The sequence below is a fragment of the Lissotriton helveticus genome, chromosome 11, assembly GCF_964261635.1.
Source record: "Lissotriton helveticus chromosome 11, aLisHel1.1, whole genome shotgun sequence".
Classification (NCBI taxonomy): Eukaryota; Metazoa; Chordata; class Amphibia; order Caudata; family Salamandridae; genus Lissotriton; species Lissotriton helveticus.
Genome location: NC_136072.1, coordinates 588,412,005 through 588,437,124, shown reverse-complemented (window position 1 = coordinate 588,437,124; position 25,120 = coordinate 588,412,005). Strand labels below are relative to the sequence as shown.

General features: G+C 43.9%; 1 protein-coding gene across 1 annotated transcript in view; it reads right to left on the bottom strand.

Moving 5' to 3' along the window:
- BMP1 (bone morphogenetic protein 1) overlaps nt 1-25,120 on the bottom strand; it is a 569,977-nt gene that overhangs the window by 60,235 nt on the left and 484,622 nt on the right. The window contains exon 16 of the mRNA XM_078666375.1: nt 19,261-19,386. Coding sequence (XP_078522501.1) covers nt 19,261-19,386 — 126 coding nt within the window. The remainder of the gene's footprint in view (nt 1-19,260; nt 19,387-25,120) is intronic.

Here is a 25,120-nt window from a genome sequence, read left to right as displayed (position 1 = left end):
CCCAACTTTTGGGATTTTTAAATATTTTGTATATAGGACTGTGAAATAAATTGGCAGACTTTTTGCTGCTCTACAAACATTGGTGTTCATTATTATTTTTGAGTAGCATTATTAAGACTACTAACGCATTTGGCTTTTTGTTGCTTTTCTTTTCTTTACATTGCAGGATAAAGTCCCGTGGATTAACTCAGATTTAATATGAGTTGTGCATTCAGTGTTTAATGAATTGTGTCTAGGACCATTTTCTTTATATCTTGCTAAATACAAGGACATTTAAGCATAACGGCTCCGTCACACGGCTACACCGACGCAGCCACAGTAGGAAAACAAGCATTTACAATGTAATAGGTCTCGGGTTAATTACGTTTGAGCTATTGGCATTGCTTAATATTGCAACACCAATTGCACCAAAAGTCTATAAATTGTAGGCCAAAAAAATGTGTATTAATTTTTGTAGCAGTGGTGGCATGCTGCGCTTTAGATGAATATGTTTGAAAGTAAAGTGCACCATACTGCGATTGCTACAATAGTTATTTGTGGATGCGTTAACAATTGATGTGTGCACTGATGGCTGGTGGTGTGCGTGCCTGGTGGAAGTGTGCACTGCCGGCTGGTGGTGTGTGTGCCTGGTGGAAGCGTGTACTGATGGTTGGTGGTGTGTGTACCTGGTTAAAGTGTGCACTGACGGCTGGTGGTGTGTGTCTGATGAAAGCGTGCACTGACAGCTGGTGGTGTTTGGGCCCGGTAAAACCGTGCACTGACAGCTGGTGGTGTTTGTGCCCAGTGAAAGCGTGCACTGACGACTGATGGTGCCTGTGCCTGGTGAAAGTGTGCACTGACAGTGTGGTTGTGTGTGTGGTTGTGTGTGTGTGTGTGTGTGTGTGTGGTGGTGTGCGTGTGTGTTGTTGTCTGTGTGTGTGTGGTTGTGTGTGTGGCTGTGTGTGGCTGTGTGTGTGTGTGTGTGGCTGTGTGTGTGTGTGGCTGTGTGTATGTGGCTGTGTGGCTGTGTGTATGTGGCTGTGTGTGTGTGTGTGGGTGTGTGTGTGTGTGTGTGTGGTTGTGTGTGTGGCTGTGTGGCGGTGTGTGTGTGTGGCTGTGTGTGTGTGTGTGGCTGTGTGTGTGTGTGTGTGGCTGTGTGTGTGTGTGTGTGTGTGTGTGGCTGTGTGTGTGGCGGCTGTGTGTGTGGCGGCTGTGTGTGTGGCGGCTGTGTGTGTGGCGGCTGTGTGTGTGGCGGCTGTGTGTGTGGCAGCTGTGTGTGTGTGGCTGTGTGACCGCACTCAACGTGGTACAGCAGCATGGGCTGCCTCAGGTAAAATGCTGGTTCTCCAGCAGTACAGTGTGCTCTGTGCACACTTCTGGAGTGCACTTCGGCACCTGCCACATTTCTGGGTAACAGTAGCTACACTAAGCATTTATTAAAAAAGCACCGGCATACTGATAAGAAGAAAAATATTAAAATGCTGCGGGAAGAGTCTGGAAACCATTTCACCCCGAAAAAGACATTAAAACAGGAAACACAAGTAATTCTGAGTCCCAAACTAAAGCCATACTCATTAAAAACAAGATCAAGAACAACAATATTTGTTTGTCTTCTTTAATTCATATTAACTGGAATTTGGCTGAAATATACTAATCAAGCGCCCTGCCTTGGAGGTTAGAGGGCCAGATCTTCATTTGTTTAAAACACAATAAAACAGTTTACAAAATAATAAACGCTGCTGGCCACAAGTAAATATTTTCTACCATGTCCCTGCTTACTAGCCTACCTAGATCAACTAAACTATCCAACACTAAGGAGCCATTTACCTTTAGAAAAGCAGAGAGCTCACATTGTTGCCGGAGTATGTGTATATAGGCATTATGACACTAGCAGCACATGGCAGGATTAAACGTATACAGTAAGGTACACGGAGAGAAGCAGTCAATAAAACAATGGTTGTAGCGGGCAGAGACAGTCACTGCGCAATATTGGTCTATTTACCAGATTGACATAGCTAAAGCGGTCTTTACGTCAGGATAAGCAGTGGTTTGCACCTGCACAGCTCAGCCATGTCCTTGGTACTTACACTCATGAGGTTTAAAAACCTCTTCTAAAAAGGTAATTAAATCAGTACCATCAACCACATCATTGGACACAAACTGAAGGGCACAGTGCTTGGATTACACCAGAAATAGTCCTCGAACTGTTAACATATATGTGTAGTGTATGCATCACAATGAGACCACAGGCTAACCTTCCGTAGGCAGGACAGACACAGTGAACGTTTATTTGGCACACTGCAGTGCTTTAAATGGGCCGGTACGGAGTATCGGCACTTTTATTTTGAGAGGGAGAGTACCAGCACTATTCAAAACTGACGTAATATATTTAAGTGGAGTGCACTGGTACTTCTGAGAAACACGCAAGTACTCCGGTTTACAGTGACTGCACTTCTATTTTTCCCATTTCAAGCCCTTCCGCATAGTAGGTAAACCACGGGACACCGATATTCCCTTTACCCCTTAAGAAATTCAAGCGTTTCTTGGGAAGCAACAATTCAAGCGTTAGCCTAAAACAGGAGAGTTGGAACCTAACAGCAGACAGCAGATATAAAGGAAGCGAAAGCAAAGTGTAAAATGACCCCGGTCTTTCAATGCAAGAGACCGCATCACAACAGTCGGACCGTGTATCAGGAAAGCACACTCGGCTCTGGTTAACATATATGTGTAGTGTATGCATCACAATGAGACCACAGGCTAACCTTCCGTAGGCAGGACATACACAGTGAACGTTTATTTGGCACACTGCAGTGCTTTAAATGGGCCGGTACGGAGTATCGGCACTTTTATTTTGAGAGGGAGAGTACCGGCACTATTCAAAACTGACGTAATATATTTAAGTGGAGTGTACTGGTACTTCTGAGAAACACGCAAGTACTCCGGTTTACAGTGTCTGCACTTCTATTTTTCCCATTTCAAGACCTTCCGCATAGTAGGTAAACCACGGGACACCGATATTCCCTTTACCCCTTAAGAAATTCAAGCGTTTCTTGGGAAGCAACAATTCAAGCGTTAGCCTAAAGCAGTAGAGTTGGAACCTAACAGCAGACAGCAGATATAAAGGAAGCGAAAGCAAAGTGTAAAATGACCCCGGTCTTTCAATGCAAGAGACCTCATCACAACAGTTGGACCGTGTACCAGGAACACACACTCAGCTCTGGCTTTTTATTTATCTTTACCGGATCGAGTTAGGATAGCTATCAATTGCATCAGCGAGGAAATCGACTGCCCAGGTCTCAGCATAAGAGCTGGTGGACAATCTATCTGAGCAGCCGAAAAACAACTCCTAATGTTCAAATAAACTTACTCCTGTTAAATACTTATACTTTTAATACACTGAAAGCGCATTATCTTCCCACATCCATTAAACAGACCGAACATTGCAGAACTCCCAAGTGCTCGCTAAACTGACCAACAGAGACTCGAATGCAGGGAGGGGGGAAGAGGAGGCAGCCGCAGCCCGGGGACGGCAAACAGACTCCCCCTGCATTCCACGAGGCGCACGTCACGATCCGCCTCTGTCTGCCATGCAAAAGCACACGTGCCCAACGTTATCCTATGGGACAACGCTGCGCGCACGGCCAGGTCTTGTCTCCACTTTCCAGCTCGTTGTGGGCTGAGACGACAACTATAGTACTCTGGCGAGAACGCGCTTCGCGCGTTACTAGCCGAGACCTAAAAAGGAGAACTTTCACACACGACAAACATTCAACTTCATCACGCATGCACATTGACGGGAAAGCATTTGTCAATCAACACGCACAAACAACAACGAAGGGAATAAACATACCGACGACGCAGAGGCACTCAAACAGGCACTCGACAACGCACATTGCGTGCAGGCACAAACAAGAAGATACAAATACAGGCAACGCACACCAAATTAAACCAGCCTTACAAAACGCACAGAAAAATATATAAAAAATACGTACAAACACACAGAAGGAGCAACTTCGAGGGACAACGCACAGGCACTGAAACAGGCACACAGAAACGCCCAGTCACGCTGCACACAATTTAACACTTACAAAGCACACAGAACTTACATACACACATATTAAAGAAAATTTACAAACACACAGAGGGAGCAACTTCTAGGGACAACGCACAGGCACTGAAACAGGCACACAGAAACGCCCAGTCACGCTGCACACAATTTAATACTTACAAAGCACACTGTACTTACATACACACATATTAAAGAACAGTTACAAACACACAGAAGGAGCACAGAGGGACAACGCACAGGCACTGAAACAGGCACACAAACGCACATTCACGCTGCACAAAAAAAAAATGACAAAGCACAAAATACTTACATTCACACATATTAACGTCACACTTAACACTGCATGCACAACCACACTCAATAACACTTACTTTTCAAACTAGTCATACACACAGTTTAAATATTAACCATTTAACGGGATTTACATACTCAATTGCAAGATAAACTTTACAATGGTAAAGCTCAAAACACAACTTGCAAGGGAAACTTATAAAACACGCGCACAAAAAAATAAACGTGTACGCAATTCTCAGGAAAATAAGGAGCAAATGTTAAACACCGTCTCTAATCCCTCAACCTCTGCTGTTTTTCATGTGCAAAATATGCCACGCTCACAGTTTCTCACAGGAATGATTGACTCACAACATCCAGCACTATACACACAAACCACATTGTAAATGACATACCTATACATTACACTCATACTGACCATAACGACACACACAACATACATCCAACAAAAAATGTAATAATAACAACAGACCAACATGAACAGCAACTTACACAACTCAATTTGCCACCAATAACGCACACAGCACACAGTCTCAGATCTGCATTCCACTACAACCCACTTACAGACTACATAAACAATGTCTGTAACAAGTGCTACGCACTTAAATGGAAAGCTGAACCTCAAGGGCTTTGCTGCTCATCAGGAAAGGGCGTTATCAACAACATTCAAGATCCACCTCAAATCATTAGACAACTACTTATGGCACTCGCCCACTTTCAAATAATTTCTTAGCAAACACACACCGTTACAATACTCTATTCCAAATGACATCCTTTGGGGCTAATGAAGTAAAAGAGGGAAATTTTATGCCCACTTTTAAAACACATGGCCAATTATACCACTTAATTGGCAGTCTGACTCCACAACCAAGCAAGCCTCCACAGTTTTTACAAATATATTTTCTATCTCAACAACAACAAATTGACCTACGCTCACACATGCTGCCAAATCTAAACACCCAGCTTATTGAACAACTACAAGACACATTACACAACCATAACACCTACATTCAGTCTCTCAAATACAACTATGAGTTACATTCACATGAGGAAGATTTCACTATTATTATACATGCAGATCAACATCCGGCAAATACTCATCCTGGAAGATATAATGCACCAACTACCGATGAGGTTGCAGTTCTTTTAGTCAAGGAAAACAAAGGACCATGCGACATTGTCTTACATACCAGAGATGGACAATTACATAAAGTATCAGAATTACACAGAAATGAAATGAAATGAAAAATTACACTTGTATAGCGCATAACTACCCTGAGGCCTCGCAGCGCTTACACAGATCATATGATCCTTTACAATACCCCCTTCTATTCACTAGAGGTGAAGATGGTTACTGTCTCAATATACCACAGACACACTCTGTTAATAACAAAACAGTTACATGCATGCAGTACTATGCCTATACTCTTATGGTTCGAAACAATACTTTCAATACCTTGCATTGGTTCAGGAATCCATTGTGGATATGATGGCAAAGATGATCACAGAAAGACTAGCCTTTATCCGCCGCAATCAAACACAACTACGCGCAGATAACTACATCAATTTAAAAGATGCACTCAATCAAGATCAAAACATTAATGCTTTAGATATTGGACAACACGTTATTTTACCAGCTACCTTCACAGGCTCACCAAGGTACATGCATGAAAAGACACAAGATGCTATGACATACGTCAGGCACTTTGGCAGACCTGATTTGTTCATCACTTTTACATGCAATCCAGAATGGCCAGAAATTAAAGCACAATTATTCCAAAAACAAAAGTCATGCGATAGAAATGACATTGTTGCACGTGTTTTCAATTTAAAGGTCAAAGTACTAATGAAATTATTAACACAAAAAGCTATGTTTGGATATGCAAAAGCTTACATATTTACTATTGAATGGCAAAAAAGAGGACTGCCTCACGTACACATCTTATTGTGGCTTGAGCCAAAAGTACAGCCAGACGAGGTGGATCATATTATATCCGCAGAGCTGCCTCATCCCATCAACGATCCAGAACTATTTAGCATTGTAAAAAAACACATGATACACGGCCCATGTGGTGAACTCAACATTCTTTCCCCATGTATGAAAAATGGAATTTGTATTAAAAAATACCCACGCACACTCACTAATGAAACTGAAACTGGTGTTAATGGTTATCTGATTTACCGTCGAAGGAGACCCCAAGATGGTGGACATACACTCATAATGACTATTAGAGGACAAGAAGTCACTATCAATATTCAGTGGGTAGTTCCATATTCAGCTGTACTGTCTCGCACTTTCAACGCTCACATTAATATTGAATACTGCCAATCAGTTAAAGCTATCAAATATATTTGCAAATATATTAACAAAGGATCAGATCAAGCAACTGCTACTCTGGAAAATAAACACAATGAGATAGAAACATATGTAAATGGACGCTATATTAGCACTTCTGAAGCTGTGTGGCGCCTTCTAGAGTTTCACATTCATGAAAGGCATTCCACTGTCACGCATCTAGCTGTTCATCTACCAAATGAACAAAGAGTATACTTTAATGAGAAAAACATTACACGCATAGCAGACAAGCCAACACCCACAATGCTTACTGCCTTTTTCAAATTATGTGACACAGACACTTTTGCAAAAACATTGCTATACCAAGAAGTACCACAATACTATACCTGGGCTAATTCTACATTTACACGTAGAAAACGGGGCAAAGACATTTTAGGACACCCTGGGGTTAAAAAAGACTCAGCTCTTGGAAGAATGTACACTATTCACCCAAACCAATCTGAGTGCTTCCACTTACGCCTACTTTTGCAACATGTTTGGGAACCTACAAGTTTCGACAGTCTTTTAACAGTTAATGACACTTATTCCCTACCTATCAAGCAGCGTGTAAAGTTCTCAGACTCATTGAAGACAATGACAATTGGAAACATACATTACGTGATGCTGCTCTTTCCGATTCACCATCAAAGCTACGTCAGTTGTTTGCTACTATTCTGTTGTTTTGTAACCCATCTGATCCTATGGCTTTATGGAACGCATACAAACATCATTTATGTGAAGATATACTACACACTAAACGTATACAAACACATAATAACTCAATAACAATCACTGAGGACATTTTTAACCAAGGACTAATACAAATAGAAGACTCTATCTCTTAAGTGAAAAATATTTAACTGATTTCAAACTGCCACCAACAGACAGAACAAACCATTCACTATACAACCCAACAGAAAACCATGATTCTATAGAAAAACTACATGAATACATTGCACAACATTTGCCAAATGTAGTCCCTGATCAGACAGTCGCATACAACTCCATTCTTTAAAGTGTTCAAACAAAGCAAGGGAAAATATTCTTTTTGGATGCACCTGGCGGGACTGGAAAGACTTACTTAATCAACCTTATACTTGCCAAAGTACGCTCTTTAGGACTATTACCTCTTGCTGTTGCATCATCTGGAATAGCAGCTACTTTGCTTACTGGAGGCAAAACGGCACATTCAACTTTTAAACTACTTTTAACTCTTTCACTTGAAAAGTAATCTACATGCTCTGTACGGAAAAATAGCCCTTTAGGCATACTACTTCAAAGTGTGTCTCTTATCATGTGGGACGAATGTACTATGACACACCGCGCACATATAGACGCCGTTAACAGAACTCTAAAAGATATTAGGAGTTCAACTCTCATAATGGGTGGTGTCACTTTTGTGTTTGCTGGTGACTTCAGACAAACTCTTCCCGTTGTTCCAAGGGAAACACGTGCTGATATAGTAAAAGCATGTTTAAAAGCATCACACCTGCGGGACTCAGTGCAAACTCTAACCTTACGCACTAACACGAGGACACATTTAGGAGGTGGAGATAGTCACTTTGCTGACCTTCTACTACAAGTTGGAAATGGAGACCTACCAAACACTAATGACAACGTTAATATTCAATTGGGGGGGCGGAGCCGGGCCGGCGGCCAAGATGGCCGCACCGAGTCCCGGCTCCGCCGACCTTCCCTCCTCGCCGCCTGTTCTGCTTGCCTGCCCAGTGAGAGCGCGGAGCTTCCGTGCGTCGGAGGGGACGCCGAGGTGAGGCGTCCGATTCCGGCGAAATTTCTGGCTCCGGGGACGGAGATACGCTCGTCAGAGCAGGGCGGCCTGCCTGATGCCGGCGACCGGGACCTCGCGTTTCGCTGCACCCGACCGCCAGTGCAACAACAGCGGACACATCGACTTGTGAGGCGCCGGTCTCCCGCCTGGGAGCCTGAAAATACCCTCGACACCGCCGCAGCCCTTTCCAGGTGCACTGCACAATTCTCCTGTGCTGCTTGCTTCTCCTCCCTCATTACTCCCCCCCCCCCCCCAGCGATTTTTGTTGGCTGCCGGACTCCGAGATTTGCTCCCTGCCTGTCTGGAGCATTCTGCATGCCTGCAAATTAAATCGACGTTTTATCTCCAGCTCATGGGCGCTGGCGAGTGCACGATATTACTGTGCCTTTTTGGGCTGGGGGGGCCCGCTAACGATACTTGGTGATGGGGAGGAGGGCATCCTGTGTTGCCTATTGCTGATACACAGACAATCCGCCATCTTGACTGGAAAGGGACCGAAGAATCCTGAGCCTGCCCGTGTGGTGCCGTGGCGCTGCTTGTTGGAACAGTGGCGATCCGATGGATTATACCTTGTGGCGGCGACTGGGTGTATTGGAGGCCGGAGGACGGCGACTGTACTTCTCTAAGGGGCCGCGGCCCTATATTCTGGTGATGATGAGAAGTAGTCCTGATTATTATTGAATCGAGGTTTCTTGGGGCCGTCACCAGCTTCATTCGCCACTTTCGCTGTGGTAAAGGTTACTGCTATCACGGCGAGACTGCGGCTCGACGTAGCGGTGGCTTACTGATGGCGACATTGTGGACTTGCTCCCCTTGGGGGGGTCTTCCTGATGTCTCACGGCGGATCGGCTACAGGACAGTGTATTCCTTGGACTACGATCGATGGTGGCTGATTGCTCTTTTAATGTGCCTTTTGGAGAGGTTTTGGTTATTCCTGGACTGCCATGACTGTTTCACTGTGTGGTTTCTACCCCGGTCCGGCATTTTGGGGCGGGCGGGACCTGCATCATTGATCCTGTTTCCCTGTGAGAGTCGAATGTGCGTAGGGCGCCATTTCTGTGGTTGGGAGTGCCTTATGCCCCCTCCATGGGACTTTGACTATGTAGCGACTGATACATCCTGTTTAAGTAGGTGCTCCCAATATTGTCTATTTGTTTTCTGATTGATTTAAAGGTGGGCGGGGGGGGGGGGGGTTGGGGCTCCCGTACGGGGAGTCTCCCCCATGTCTCTTTCCCTCTTGTGGGCTGTTGGTTATTTCTTCCTTCTCCCTTCTTATTTCCTTAGTTCTCTTAATCTTGTCTATATTTCGGGTTCACAATGGGCGACAGGCACGCTGCTGGGGGGGTGGGCCGTAGCCACATGCAGGGGTGCAGGGTGGGGGGATGGGGGCGGGGTGTTGTTGTTTTCTTCTTTTTCTTTGTTTCTATGGCCTCCTTATCTTCTTGTTCTTGGCTAATTCTATTTTCTCCTTTTCTTTCTTTGGGATCTTTGTGGGGGTAGTTTTCTGTGCAATTGCTAGTTCGATCCTTAAGGGGGATTTAGACTGCTTTGTTATGGCAATCGGGAACTGTTGGTGGGCGGACTGCCGTTTGTTTTTGTTTTTTGATTATCCTGGTACCGAGTGGAATCATTACGTCCCACTGGCAGTTCTCCTGGACTACGATCATCCTGCCCCTTGAACTTTCCATGATTTGTTCTGATCTACAGATACTGCCACAGATCCTGCCCTTCTACTTCATCTTAAAATTAAACCTTCATTCATCCTGTTGTTTTCTGATAAAATAGCTCTCCTGGGTTGCAACCGAACATTTGTGGGACGGAAATTTGCACTGCCATGGTCTAATTGCTTTGCTCTGTTTGAACCTGTTCCGATGGCTGATTATGATGTTCTGCTTTGTATCGATTGTAACTGAACTCGCTTTTAATAAAGGTTTTCAAAAAAATATATATATATATATATATATTCAATTAGGTACGCCTGTCTCTAACTTAGATAAACTCATACATCATGTATACCCCAACATTGAACATATTGGTGATAAACACTACCAATGGATTAGCGAAAGAGCTATTGTTGCACCCAGAAACACAAATGTAAACCATATTAATGATCACATACTACAAAAAAATCCAAGGGGACACTAAAGTCTATAAATCCATTGACACAGTGTTAGAAACTCAAGACGCCGTACATTATCCACAAAAATTCCTAAACTTACAGGACTTTCACCTCATTTGCTCAAACTTAAAGTTGGGATTCCTATTATGTTATTACGCAACCTACATCCGCCAAATCTATGCAATGGTACACGCCTAAAAGTTGATGATCTTTTGCCCTATGTCATTAAAGCAATTACTCTCTCTGGCCCTGCAGCAGGCCAATTAGCTCACATTCCACGCATACATGATACCTACTGATCTACCATTTCAGTTTAAACGCTTGCAGTTCCCTATTAACATTGCCTTTGCTTCTGCCATTAAAAAATCTCAAGGTCAAACTTACAAAGTCATAGGCATAGACTTACGAGAAGACTGCTTCACTCATGGACAGTTATATGTAGCACTCTCTAGGACCGGCAATGTTCTTAATCAATTTATTCTATGTCCACATTCAAATGAAACAAAAAATGTTGTATACCGTGAAATATTACAATAAATTATACTTTAACATTACAAACATTGCAGACATACATTTTCTACCCCTGACAACGTCGGGACGGGCTGCTAGTATATATATATATATATATATATATATATATACGCAGACACACACATACCGCTGTATTCCCTTACCCACCATGTAACCCTAAAAATACCCTTACCACCCTACTCTTACCGAACCCTTAAATACTAAAAACACACTTACCACCCAATACCCTTAAAAACCCCAAATACTAAAGAAACCTTTACTACCCTATCTTTGGCGCTTTGTGAAAAGGAGTTCTCATCTGCAAAGCTGACACTGCCTTAGCATTAAGGAATAGGTTACTTACCTTTGGTAATGTCTTATCTGGTAGAGACTAGATCTAGCAGCAGATTCCTTACCTTAGAATTATCCCCAGGTGACCGACTGGATCCGGAAATCTTTCTACAGCAGTACCTCTGCGTGTCAGTAAAGGGCGCCCGGCGACTCTGTATGAAGTCGCGCATTGGCTGTGACATCATCAGAGTCCATATAAACCCTCTCCTGACACGCTGACGTCAGTTTCTCCCATGACTACTTTCTGCGCTAAAAGGCGGAGCAACATATAGAAACTGCTCTGGTAACAGCGTGCCCAAAAAGAGCCCTCTTTTTGAAAACCAATTATATGAAGAACAACTGGAAGTATGGATTGTCCTTCTTGGTCTCCACTCTGCATTTTATTTATTTATTTTTTAAACAAAAGGCACAAGGGTGTATGAATGGAACAGGAAGAAGGGGAGAATCAGTTCGCAGAGCGAGGAGGATGGGTGAGTCGGCAAGGAATCTGCGGCTAGATCTAGCCTCTACCAAATAAGGCATTACCGAAGGTAAGTAACTTATTCATCTGATAGAGACATCTAGCAGCAGGTTCCTTACCTTAGAATAGATACCCAAGCAATACCATCCCAGCAAGGGCTTGCAAACTGATTCCAAGAAATATCCTCGACTAGGCTATCCAGTATGCAAAAGAAAAAGAGAGACCACTTGCCAGGAAGGGAGGGGTGAAAGAAAACATCCCACCAGAAAACTCAGGGATAACCCCACATGGAACCGAATCCGCAGCCGTGCAAAGACATGGGAGAAAATACATGGCAGAAGAACAAGACAAGTGGGAAGAACACTCCAGATAAACATAGACCTACAGCGGCCCCTGGAAGGAAAACTGGTTCAAGAGACTGAGGCGGAAGGCTAAGGACAACAGCTAAAACTACTGGGCCAAGCTTCCAGCCACAGAAGTAGGCATAATATAGGGCTCAAACATATATATAAGAGATTAGTTTGCGTGGCAGTCTGGCCGTGGAGATCTGCACCGCCCATGTACTGCAAACGGTCTGCGGGTTCAGAAATTATGTCGGAGCCTAAAACAGCGCGAAGGATGTGAATATTGAAAGATCAGACTCCTGCCCTGAGGCCCACTGGAGGGCTCTAAATGTCACAAAAGAAACTGCAGCACTGCGGCCCCCACTGGCGGGGATGAATTGATTGCACTACAAATCCCACAATGGGTAGTTTGAAATACTCACCTGTGAGGCTCATTAAGGGGCTGTTTGAAGTGCTGCCGAGGACTGGCAGTGTGTATACCCCAGGAAGAAGGAGCAAGCAGCTCCGAAACGCATTGGGTTAAGAAAACTGAGGACAGAGGTGCTGAACTTTCAAATAAAGTTTCCTGTTGAAACCATCCTTTGCGGAGTGCGTTCTTATAGGCACAGGGCGTTGTTTTGGGGGATATATAAATATATATATATATATTTGGGTTTGAAATACAACTCCAGACGCGTTTCGGCTTGCCGCCTTTCTCAATAGTGGCCGGCGATGCCATGAGGAAAGTTTATATAGTACAGTGCATAAAACATAAACAAAAACAAAGGACACCCAGATTCCATTCGCAAAGGTGTCGGCCATTACTAAACATACAAAGTAGTAAAGCAAAAGTCAAACCACATCATGTACAGCATACATCTACTGTTATAAATTCCACGTGTGACTGAACATTACGCAAAGTAAAACATAACGCCCTGGATGGGCAGTAACCCACAGTCTACAAGTATACGCAAAAGATTTGCCCTCGATGGGCCTTATTTTACATCAGCAATTATTTTTGCACGTGTATTGTTTATGCAATCAGGTACTGGTGACTGTTTGGAATCCCTAATGAAGAGCAATTATGAGCATTCATGCAATATTAATATTAATATGCGTAGAGCATTACAGATGTACGGCAATCTCCTCACCACTAGTTAGACCACCTGGCCTTTTGGTCTGATTTTCAATGATGTGCCGCAACTCTAATCTGCGTAGCTGCAGGACTCAATTCCCTCCTCTCACATTTAGGGGCATTTGATCCATATAGAAAAAACTCAAAAGATCTCTGTTGCTGTCATGAAATTTCTCGAAATGCCTTGCCACTGGATATGTGGGGTCTCTATTCTGTATGGCCCTGAGATGTTCCAAAATTCTTATTTTGAGAGGGAGAGGGAGAGAGAGAGAGAGGGAGAGAGAGAGAGAGAGAGAAAGAGAGAGAGACCGTGTATAGCGAGAACAAGCACAAGAAGTGCTAAGGGAGAGGGAGGGGGAGGGGGAGGGGGAGAGGGAGAGGGATAGGGAGATGGAGAGGGAGAGGGAGAGGGAGAGGGAGAGGGAGGGGGAGAGAGAGAGAGAGAGAGAGAGAGAGAGAGAGAGAGAGAGAGAGAGAGAGAGAGAGAGAGAGAGAGAGAGAGAGAGAGAGAGAGAGAGAGAGACCGTGTATAGCGAGAACAAACACAAGAAGTGCTAAGGGAGAGGGAGAGAGAGAGAGAGAGAGAGAGAGAGACCGTGTATAGCGAGAACAAGCACAAGAAGTGCTAACGCCTTAAGAGAGAAAGAAAGAACACAACTCCGGGCAGAACAGGACAAAACTGTGAGCCAAGAAACATGCCCCTTCCCTTGCAGCTGCTAGGAAAGAAGGGCACCAGACAGAGTGGAAAGAACCCCCTCGCCCGTGCGGCGAACACTCAAAAAACAGGGAGTGGTATAGGAGGGGAGAATCCCAGTGCACTATCTTCCGACTTGCACCAGTGCACCAAGCACGGCATATGGAGTCACCAATAAGGGGTACTACGGCGTCAAACATATTGAGGAATAACTGTAAAGCATACAGACTAAGTACCCTGTTGGACAGGGAACAAGGCAACAGTGCATCTGCACAACACCATGAAAACACCCCAATCAGAACATGGGTAGAAAGCAAAGAACACCATTTAGCCACCAGCATAGACGAAAAGGGTCAAAAATTAAGATATATGCCAGAAAACAACCAGGGACCACAACCTGTCTTTGACAGGATAAGAATTAAAGAAAAGAAAATACCTGCTGGGGCAGGACAGGGCACCACACCGGACAGCACAGGAAGGGACGAGGGAAAAGGAGCTAACTGATACTGCCCTAAAACGGCTCACGCAACAAAACTAAACATGAAGGAGACCATCTCCAGCCAGAGAGCACGGTATAGCAATCGGGGCTTAAGATTTTTCTCAAACCAAGGCGGAGTGAACAGCCTAAGAAAAGCCGGAGGTACGTAGCCAGGCACGCTGGCAAAAAGCTACCAAAAGGGCTATAGCCTTCCCGACATATTCCATGGAATATATGCCACCACGAATCAGTAATGTAGCCACCTGATCAACTGAACAAGAATATCCCGAGACTCACTGGGGACAGAGTGGAGAAGGCGTGAGACCGAATCCCACAATACATGAGAAAAACAGCCCAAAACACAAGTTGTATTAAGGGACCGCATAGCGGAGCTGGTAGCAGAAAAGATATATCGGCTCAAGGCATGTAGCCCTTTAGACTCTCTGTCCGGATGAACGTCAGGCACAGTGCTGATGTTGGGGAGGCTATAGCAGTCTGAACCGTAAAGCTTCGCGGAGAATGCTGAATGGAAAAGGCAGAGCAGGTCTCCAGGGGCAGTAAGGTGCCTATGAGAAATAGAACTGTCCACAGAGGGCCTTGAAATGGGCTTAGCCCAAGGCCCCAACAGAATACCAAAGAGAGTTTCACTGAAGGGAAGCACAGGCTCAGTTCTCAGATGGCTCCGCTGGAACACCCCAAGTAGGGGATCAATGGTCTTTTCACAAAAGGAGGCTGCAGCCCCAGAACTACATCAACTCTCGGTAAAAGCTGAGCAAAAGCCGAGCTAGCCTCTAAAGCGAGGAGGAGAAAACAGGCCAGAGGATGGGGAAGAGTCAAGGCCACTAGCGCCACCAAGGTTAAAAGCCCAATGAAACTCCGGAGGAAGCTCACCTAAGTGAGCATGCGCATAAACAAAATACCCTTGTGCCATTGAGAAAAATGCAGGGGGTTCACCCGAAAGTGGAAGGTAGCCCAAAAGGGACTGTCCGCCGGTGCTGTTACCGACGTCAACCGGGATCAAGAAGACGACACCTCTGCGTTCGGTAGAAGAGACAAAGTAGAGGCGATTGGTGTCACTTACGCCAGAGTAAGCACCGACGGATCCAATCACAGGTGGGAACTCCGAAGGGCTGTGCAATGGTGCAGAAAGGGAGTCAGACACGGATTTGGAGGGCCCGGGAGGCCTCACCGACCTTCTCAGGGCCAAGAGGCTGGCTGGAGGGCAGTTGAGAGTCAAAAATGGCATGAAAGAAGAGATAGTAGTCCCTCATCTGAGCCACCTTTGGCTAGGTGCCGGGAAAAAAAGGCTTGGAATAGACACCCTCTCCAACTTGGTAGGAATAGGAGGCGAGTCAGGCCGTCTATGGCGTGACTTATCTGGAGACACCGAAGACGAATGACTTCAGAAGCTGGCTCTCGACAGGTCCTCGGAGGAAGAAGATGACTGTGACTGTCACAGTGCGGCTACCAGTGTCATGCGGTGCTCCAGCAGAGACAACAACTGAAGCTGAAGACATGAGCCGCACCGTTGGAGTCAAGGTGGGCACCTAGACCCCACATGCAAACAGGATGGGAGCTCGACATTGTAGACCCCAGGAACCTCGAAGATATCTAGAAAAAAACACACTGTATCATTGACAAACGTCGAGAGAGGCCAAAAATGAGCAGAGGTACAGCACTCCTGATCCGCATGGAAAGAAAGAAACTGACGTCAGGGGAGAGCTTATAAGAACTCAGACAATGTCACATCCGGTCGACAACATCGTATAGAGTCGCCTGGTGCCCTCTACTGATGTGTAGAGGTACTGATATGGAAACATTTCCAGATCCAGGCTAGCACCTGGGGATAATTCTAAGGTATGTTATCTGGGGCTAGACGTCTCTATCAGAAGATTTGTTTTAATTATTTCAAATGCATTACCAATGTGCTTGCTAAACAGATTCTTTCCAGTAATCATCATTTTCTATTTACTTAAGCTTCTTCCACTGCCTAAACTAGGGAATGTCATCTTTTATATAAACCAGTAGCCACCTACAATTTGGCAGTATCACTTGCGACTAATGCCTTAGTGCAATTATTGGATATACATTGGCCTCCATTGACCATCCTTATGACAGCAAGTCAAAGCCAGTAGAACAATTATCATGTTCCCACAAAGAATTTACCCTCTAGAAACCCTCACCCATGGCTTTTCTCCTATGAAGCCTCTATACCAGACTCACCCAAGCAATGTACACACCCTCCTTACTGCCTTCAATCATACAACAAAGAATATTGAAACACTATTGTAAAAATACAAGTTTTGAAGTCAAAGTCCTAGGACCCTATAAATAGATTTCACCTTCATCATATAAGCAGTATCTCTTACTACGATGACATTGATGCGCTACTCAATCCGGAAGTCCCCCAGAAGTGACACTGTCTCACAAGAAACTTCCTTGTGACCCAAAGAAAGGCCAAATCCTCTATCAGGTCAATAAAAATAAACTCTGAACCCACAGTTTTAGCAACCAATTGTTAATCATCAATCTCCCCTTCCAAAGGAATAATCTTGAAAAAGAAGTACGAGCCGATTTGCAATCCCGCACTGTAAATACATGTCCAATAACCTTCCACATAATAAACAGTCAGGTTCTCGCTGTAGCAGAGAAACAACAACTACACAAGTTGTTGATGATGTCCTCCCAGCTAATATTACTGGAATCATATTTAGAATTCACCACCATTAATCAGATTGTCCCCATTGATAGTTTTACCTTCCAAGGGAGCATGGAACACAAGTGACATAATCACATCCTACAGAAGGAAGATGCCTCATACCTTCTGTTGAGAGCTGTTATATTGCAAAGTCATATTACCCGACTGAATGCTCAGATATTATTTGATGCAGCGAAATGGTTGGGTAATCTCCATGATATGGTGACAAAAACTAAGCCCTCATAAATGCTTTCAGTGTATCCATTAAACATTCCACAACACTCTGTTACTATTTTGTTGTTTTGTGGTGTTTGTGGCAGTCAAATTTCAATTACAGGTTTGGTTATTCTAGAAGTATGTGGCTCCAAAGCAAGGTCCACTCCGTAGATTCATCTATCTTGAGTTAGAAAGCCCTTGATTCCCAGGTTTTGATCCCTTAGGGTCAACCTACCATCATACTTCTTTCTATCTTTCCAAGTCTATTGTTCAGTGTTATAGAAGCAGTGTCCATCTTACTAGACAAAGCTTGTCTCGTGGAATTTAGTAAATAAATAGTTTTTTCTTTTATAATGCAAAGGTGTTGATACAGGATATTTACATTGACCTCAAATGTACCATACGATTATCTGAGGTATGGAGGCATCAAAGTGTACTAAGGATTCAGGATAACTTGTGCTGCTTGGTGATCTCAAACGTAATGTTTCATTGGCTCCAAGCAGTTTACTATTCTTTTTCCGAAATGTGGTGAAATCAGTGGTTCATCCAATGAACATGCTCTGCCCTCTCCAAATATTAAAATCCAGCTGTTTATTCAAAATCAACAAAGCCAGTGGTTTTGTTGGATGCAATGGTGTTATAAGTCTAATGCTTTTGATTTTGGACAATCTGTTACAAGAATAACTTGCACTCTAAGTGAAGACACATGTAACAAGCAAGATGTTTGCCAATCCAAGGAAATCTAGTATTTAAAATGGAGGCAGAATGTAATTAATTGGAAAATAAAAGAATGCCTGACTTTGGAACAAACCCAGTAAGTCCCAAAAATGTTATATATCCTTATGCAACCAGTTGCAGAGTCTCGTAATATCGATAGAACAGCTAGGGTGCTTCTCAGTGCAACTGGCCTAACGGCTAGGGCGGTCGACCTCGAATCTGGGGAACTGGGTTCGAGTCTCAGCAATGACGCTGAACATCCTGTGATTCCGGGCAAATTACTTAATCCCCCTGTGCCTAACAATAAAATAATTGTGTCCTCATGTAATGCAACTGGTGCTATGTAAAGCGCTCTGATACCCGATTCGGGTCTAGTTCGCACTATATAAAACTCTATATAAAAATATAAAAAAAATAAAAAATCTTCAATTAATTTAGCCAACTATGGAGGTCACAATGTACGTATTGTACCACATGCTAGAGGCCCTAAATAGTTCACAGTTTAATATTGTGCACAGCGTGAGCTGTGGAGGGCCTCATTTACCCACTGTGTCCAATTCTAGAGGCCTTGGCTGGAGCATTGTGTTTATTTTTGCAGGCCTCACTTCGAGTATGCCTCCAGTTCTGAAGGCCACCTCTAGAGTACCGAGTTGGTTTCACTGCCTCTTACTGCGACAATTCATCTTGCTCCAGATAATATTAGCTCTCATGGAGACGAATGATCATCTTTCAGTACACTGCATTGATAGTTCAAGAAAACTACAAACCTATATTGACCTATTTAATCAAATGAACAGTTTTCCTTTAGGGATATTAAATTACTTTCCTGTTACACTAAAGAAAGACATTACTAGTATTACAAGGTAAGGAGGGGGAGAGAGGCTGAAGGCACAAAGTATTGCACATACGAATGAATAAGTAGTCCTGGACAGCACAATTCTACTAAAACGGAATTCCATCTAAGCTGGCATGATTGAGGGCGAAGTATTATGCTTCATTTTGAGGACAGGAGTTAAAGAAACCAGTGAGCCAAAGACAGGGCACTGAGCAGGAAGAGGCTGCTCCAGGGCTACTAGTCGGTACCCGGCACCCTCACCTTCTTTACAGTCGTGCTTGTTGTCATGCAGGATGAAGCCGCTGCGGCACTGGCATGTGTAGCTTCCAAAGGTGTTGGCACAGTCGTGCTGGCACCCTCCATTGTCCTTGGAGCACTCGTCCTTGTCTGAAAGAAAACAGAGATAAGTGGCAGTTCTCAGCAGCAAAGTGAAGAGTCCCCCACCCCTCTTCTCCCCTCAGCCACTGCTTTCCTTTGCAGTCGATGGGTGTATTGAACTAGCTTTGATATTCACCAGCTACTCGTGAAAGTAGTCTACCAACCATAAAGGTTTCAGGAGGGGACCGCCCACCCTCGCTGAGCATGAGCAATACAGAGCAGAGGTAAAGAGCTCAACATTCTCCTGCCTTATCTTCCTATCTTTCAAACAAAAGATAATCTTACTCACCTCTACCAATTGCACTTCATTTAGAATATAGGCTCTTTTCCATTGCCAATTCGTGTGCCTCTTACACATCCTCACAGCGGGTTTGAATAATGTACCCTAACAATTTAAAAGCATGAAAAATGGGGACGTGCAACCTTTCCTCAATCTCTTTTACAGGAGCCTCATACCGCTGTTCTGGCTTTGGAATCTGTTCATAAAGGACGCCATACATTGCAGACCAGGAATGCTTGTGTGGGAACTGGTAAAGGAAACGGATCAATATAAACACAAAACCTCTAAAGTCCCATTTTGAGGCATAAGATTACCAGGAAAAGAACAATTTACAGAGGAGGCACCTTTAGCATTAGCAAATCACAGAGAACCTGATTATTAACACCTGTATGGCTAAACAAATCTGGAGTTTGGCTCACAAAAGGGATTTTTACCAGAACAAGGAAAGTGTTCGCTTTGTGGCATACTTCTGGTAAGCCATACAAGCTGCCTTTGAATGATAATCTTTAGTTTGCAACCTTGAGGATGATGCAGACTTACGCGCAGGCAGTTCTTCCGGCATTCAGCGGTAGGGCTAGAATTACCACTTGTTTTTTTCAAAGTTAAAGTTGTTGGGACTCACATAAGCAAGTGTCATAGGAACCTTTATTGATGTCTGCAGTTATACTAAGATATATTAAGGTGGGGCACTTGTATGCCACACAATGCACCGATAAAGTTGTCTCAAGACTACCATATATCCCCAATTGACGCCACTGTTAGTGTGAGTTCTCACTGAATCCGAGGGTATGATGGATATGCACTGTTTGTCGACAGACCTCAACATTTATACCTTTTAAGGCATAGTTTTTAGTCTTGCACCATGAAAAAAAAGCACTGGCAAAGCCATCTCCAAAGGTGACTGCCAAACCTTTAGCTTTGCCAATGCCTGCTTGAATTTGAATTATGCGTCTGTCCAGGTTCGTCCGCTTTAGTGAAAAGAACTCCCAGGAGGTTGGGTAGTTCTTCCTACTTTCAGTTGGAGGGGACACATGTTGGACCTGGCATCTTTTGGCGTGCTTCCCCAGTATTTTAGCTTTCTGACCACCGGTTTTCAATGGTATGTTGGACTCCATTTTGCTGGTTTTGTGCCTCTGCACAGTTTCTCACTGCTGTTCAGTGTTAAAGTGTAAGTGCTCCTACATTAAATTGTGTTTATAGATAGGTGTTTCCACATTTGGCGTATTTGATTTACTACTGAGTCCTTAGTACGGTGCACTGTGTGTGCCCAGGGCATGTAAATCAAACGCTGCTAGTGGGCCTACAGCATTGATTGTGCCAAGCAGCCTTTCAAATGTGTCTCAGACCTGCCACTGCAGTGTCTGAGTGCAGTTTTTACTGCCATGTCGACATAGCAAGTGCCCCTACTTGCCAGGCCACAACATTCCCTTTTCTTACTTGTAAGGCACCCCTCAGGTAGGCCCAAGGTACCCCCATGGACACGTTGCAGTGTATGTGAAAGGTAGGACATGCCCTGGTGTGTGTGACACGTCCTGATAGTGACATACTCCCAAATTCGTTTTGGACTACCGAAAGGCTATCTGTCCCATAGGCTAACATGGGAGTTGCTTTGTAACATCTTACAAGTACAACTTTCCATTGGGGCAGGATGGAGAAATGGAGTTTAGGCTCTCTGAACTCAGAATTTAATAACACATCTTTTTAGGGAGATGGTTTTTAAATTGTGTGTTTGAAAATGCCACTTTTAGAAAGTAGGCATTTTCTTGTCTAACAATTCTGTGTGCCTCTGCTGGTGTGTGTATTGACTGTCTGGTTTTGGAGTGACAGGAGCTGAGGATATGCATTCACTGTTGACAGTCACAAGAGGGGTTGAGGTGTGCCCTGCCTTTCCTGGCTGACTCATAGTTTGGCTGAATAGCCCTGGTCTGCATTTAGAGTGGTGGGAGGAGTTTTCACTAGCATCTGAATAAGTTGTGCCTGCTCTGCACAATGCTGTCTCCATCTCCTGTAGCCAATCAGGGCCAGAGATGGCCAAACTGGTTTGGACTGGGCTCAGAGACCCTTGCCACAAAGAGACCAAATAGAAAATGTGGTATACATATTGGGGCCCTTCACTATGCACAGGAGCGCCGATGCCTGCGGTTCTAACTTCAACTGCTTGGAATTTCTATCTGCAAAGCATGTGACTTCAAGGGCCCGACAACTCCTGCCCCGTTCTCCAGTACAGACGCCGGCTCTTCGGAGCTCACCGTGAGCTCCTCAAAGCCCTACATTTCTAAAGTTACTGTTTTTGAGGGTCTTCCCAACACCGTAGCTGGCCCGCGAAGCTGTGGTAAGCCAGAACTGTTTGGATTTGTTGTTCACGACGCCGGAGCAATCCACTTCAAGGAACTTTATTTAAAGTACACTTTTGCTTATTGATATTTCTAAGAACTGTATGGTGAATTTATTTCCAGTTTTTGTTCTTGTTTTGCACTGATAAAATATTGGATATTTTTCTTTAACTGGTGTGATGTACTTTTGTAGTGTTTTCACTGTATTTCTGCTTGTTTTGTGCAATTGCTATACATACTGCCTTTGAGATAAGCCTGGCTGCTCGTGCCAAGCTACCAAGGGAGTGAGCAGGGGTTATTTTAGAAGTGTATCCACCTTATCCTGAGTAGGAAGAAGGGTCCCTACTTGTACAGGGTAACTGCCTGCCAACTAGACACCCCATATTTCTAACACATACTATATGTCTTTAATGTGAATGTCTATGATGCTCATTGATTTTAAAATATAATAAAAATGCTTTTGAAAAGCATTATGGTAAAGATGCTATGCTGTATGGGTGGGACAAACACAAGAACAGGAAAAAATGCAATCAAATCAAGCACAAGGAACTGAGACAGACTAGACTGACATCCTCTCATGAGCAAGTAGATGACCCAAGGCCCATTTTATGTATTGATTTAGTCACAAGGTGTTCGACATTAAATAGCGAACGCTGTCTGTATGCAAAATCCAACAAGATTGCTTCAAGACAGGAAGAGTGAACCAGATGTCAGACTTGACTGTGTTAGAGTCTCCAGTTGAATAGCAAACTGTAGTAATATTCAGTCCATGATGTACATTTGGGAAGCAGCACAGGAAATAAATATAAAATGCAGAGTATGCCTCTTTTTATTTGGTTGAATTATCTGAACGTTATTTTAATAGCTCCACAATTTAACAGTCTCAGACGGAAATGTTGGCCTCTAATCACTATGAACACTGTTGAACAAGTCTAATAAAAGGACTTGTTTTTTGCTGCAAGATAAATAACTAGGATTTGTATTTTTTTATGCTGATTTTATCGACCAGGCTGTACTTTATGGCACAAGTTGCTTTTGTTTTTTTCCAAAAAATTAAGTATTACAAAAACATTTGAATATGTCATAAGATCTTCATAGGATGTCAAACAAATAAATAAATTCACTACAGCAAGTGGTCAGCCATTCTGTTACGCAACATAAATTCCAGTTTTCAGTTCACACAAGACTGTAGACCACATGGATTAGCATATCAAGATGGCAACTCTTATGGATTGGAAAACTTGCCTTGGGTCTTACCTAGGGCTTTCCTTGGCACATAAATCCCAAACATCAGCCATTACCTGTTTAACAGACTGACATTGACAGAAACAAGACAACTGGACCAAAGAGGAGTGAAGGGAAGACTTAGATGCCAGCTGAACAACAGAACCAAAATATAGACCACAGACAAAAATGCTTGGCAAAATGTCAACTAGCCCCTTACAAGCCAGTTAAGTCAATAACCAACGTCCCACTTTAATGTCCCATCAGAAACAAGAGTCTGAGCAGGTAACACCATGCTTGGGTCACCCTGTGGCATCACCAGGTGTCTGGAACAGTGGCTGCTGTCCTCCAGTGCCCATAGGGGAGGAGGGACACATAGGCTAACACTGGGGCCCACATGATCGGTCTACATTGGTGAAGTCGGTTCAGTAGGGAGGGCGAATCCTTTTTTTGGTTCGGAGCTTCATGTTGGGTCTCCCCCTGGAAGTCCGCTGCTTCTGCTGGTACTTGGGTGGCTGCTTTGACTGCTGCTTTAGCTGCTGATACTTTTTTTCTGAAATCAGAAAGGAGCACGAGAAAGAGAGAGACAAAGAGGTAGAAAAGGAGACGAGAGGAAGAAAAACGTTCCATGTGTATATTCTATGTGAGGCAAGGAGTGTTCTTCAAGTCGCAGAATTTGCGGGAACAGAGGCAGAGCAGGAGCCAGTAAGAACGGAAGTAAGTAGGGAAAAGGGAAAACGTGCAGGAACACGGCCATATCCAGCTGCATGCAAGGTTAAGTGCTACTGTGAAGAAGCAGAAGACACTACCAAGAACCCATTTGGATTTAGAACCTGGAAGTAAAAATTGCCTGCAGATGCCAAGAATTTGAAAGGGATTACCTCAAATCCTCTCAAGAACTCCTCTTCATTGCCTTACTTAGTAGCACGTGGGATCTCCCATAGATTCACAGATCTCTTAGCACATGGTAGTGCACTAGTAAAAGTCAGAAAAAAGTTTTAATGCCAATAGTTTTGAATGGGGAATCAAGAACACACTCTTGTGCAAAAGAGCTATCCGATCGACAAGGACTTAGAAACTGAAGGGACACGTGGACATTTCATGGTCTCTTTGTTACCTTTTACACGCATTCATAGCACCCGCAAAGGCTTGGAGCTCAATCAGATCTCAATGGCCATCTATCAAAGCAACAAAAAGAGTGCATTTTAATCTGAAATGAATGCTGGGTGGGCCCCCACGTTGAAGCAACATTTTTTTGTTCCGAAGAAGTCTTCCCTCAAAGTGCGGTTTATTTCTGAAAAAAAAACATAATGGTGTTGACATGCAGGGAGTTTTCTACCCACTCATGAGGGCCAATGTTGATCTTCCCTGTTCATGCCCCCAATGCAAAGGTAGGGAAAGTTTGCATTGGCGGTCTGCCCTAAACAGAATGAACCTTCCAGGACATCAGACGCAGCAAGCCCTTTGCCAGGAGGGCTTCTGCAACCACAGACCACTGGTGGAGCTGGCAGAGGCTCTAATGGTGGCCAATCATAGGTTACCCACCTCTTAATGGGGTAGGTATGGGAACCAGAAAGTTGGTGGAGCAGGAACCTTGCAGATTTACTATGGGCTTTCCCTCCACAAATACCCCTTCCCACCAACCCAGTCTCTTTCTTCTGGTAATCCATGTGTTCTGTTATGCTGTGCTTTATTTGTTTATCCACTAAATCAGAAGTACCGTTTTTCAATAATATGAAATCTGAAGTTCATAAGAGGCAGGAAACATTCTGGAAGCCTGCTCACCACAAATAATTTGTTGTTGAAATATTAATATATTTTTGACTGGACAGATTGGGAGTATGTAAGCCCACAGTCAGGGTAAGAAGAGTGTATGTACAGACAATTGCACAGAAAACCTAGATCC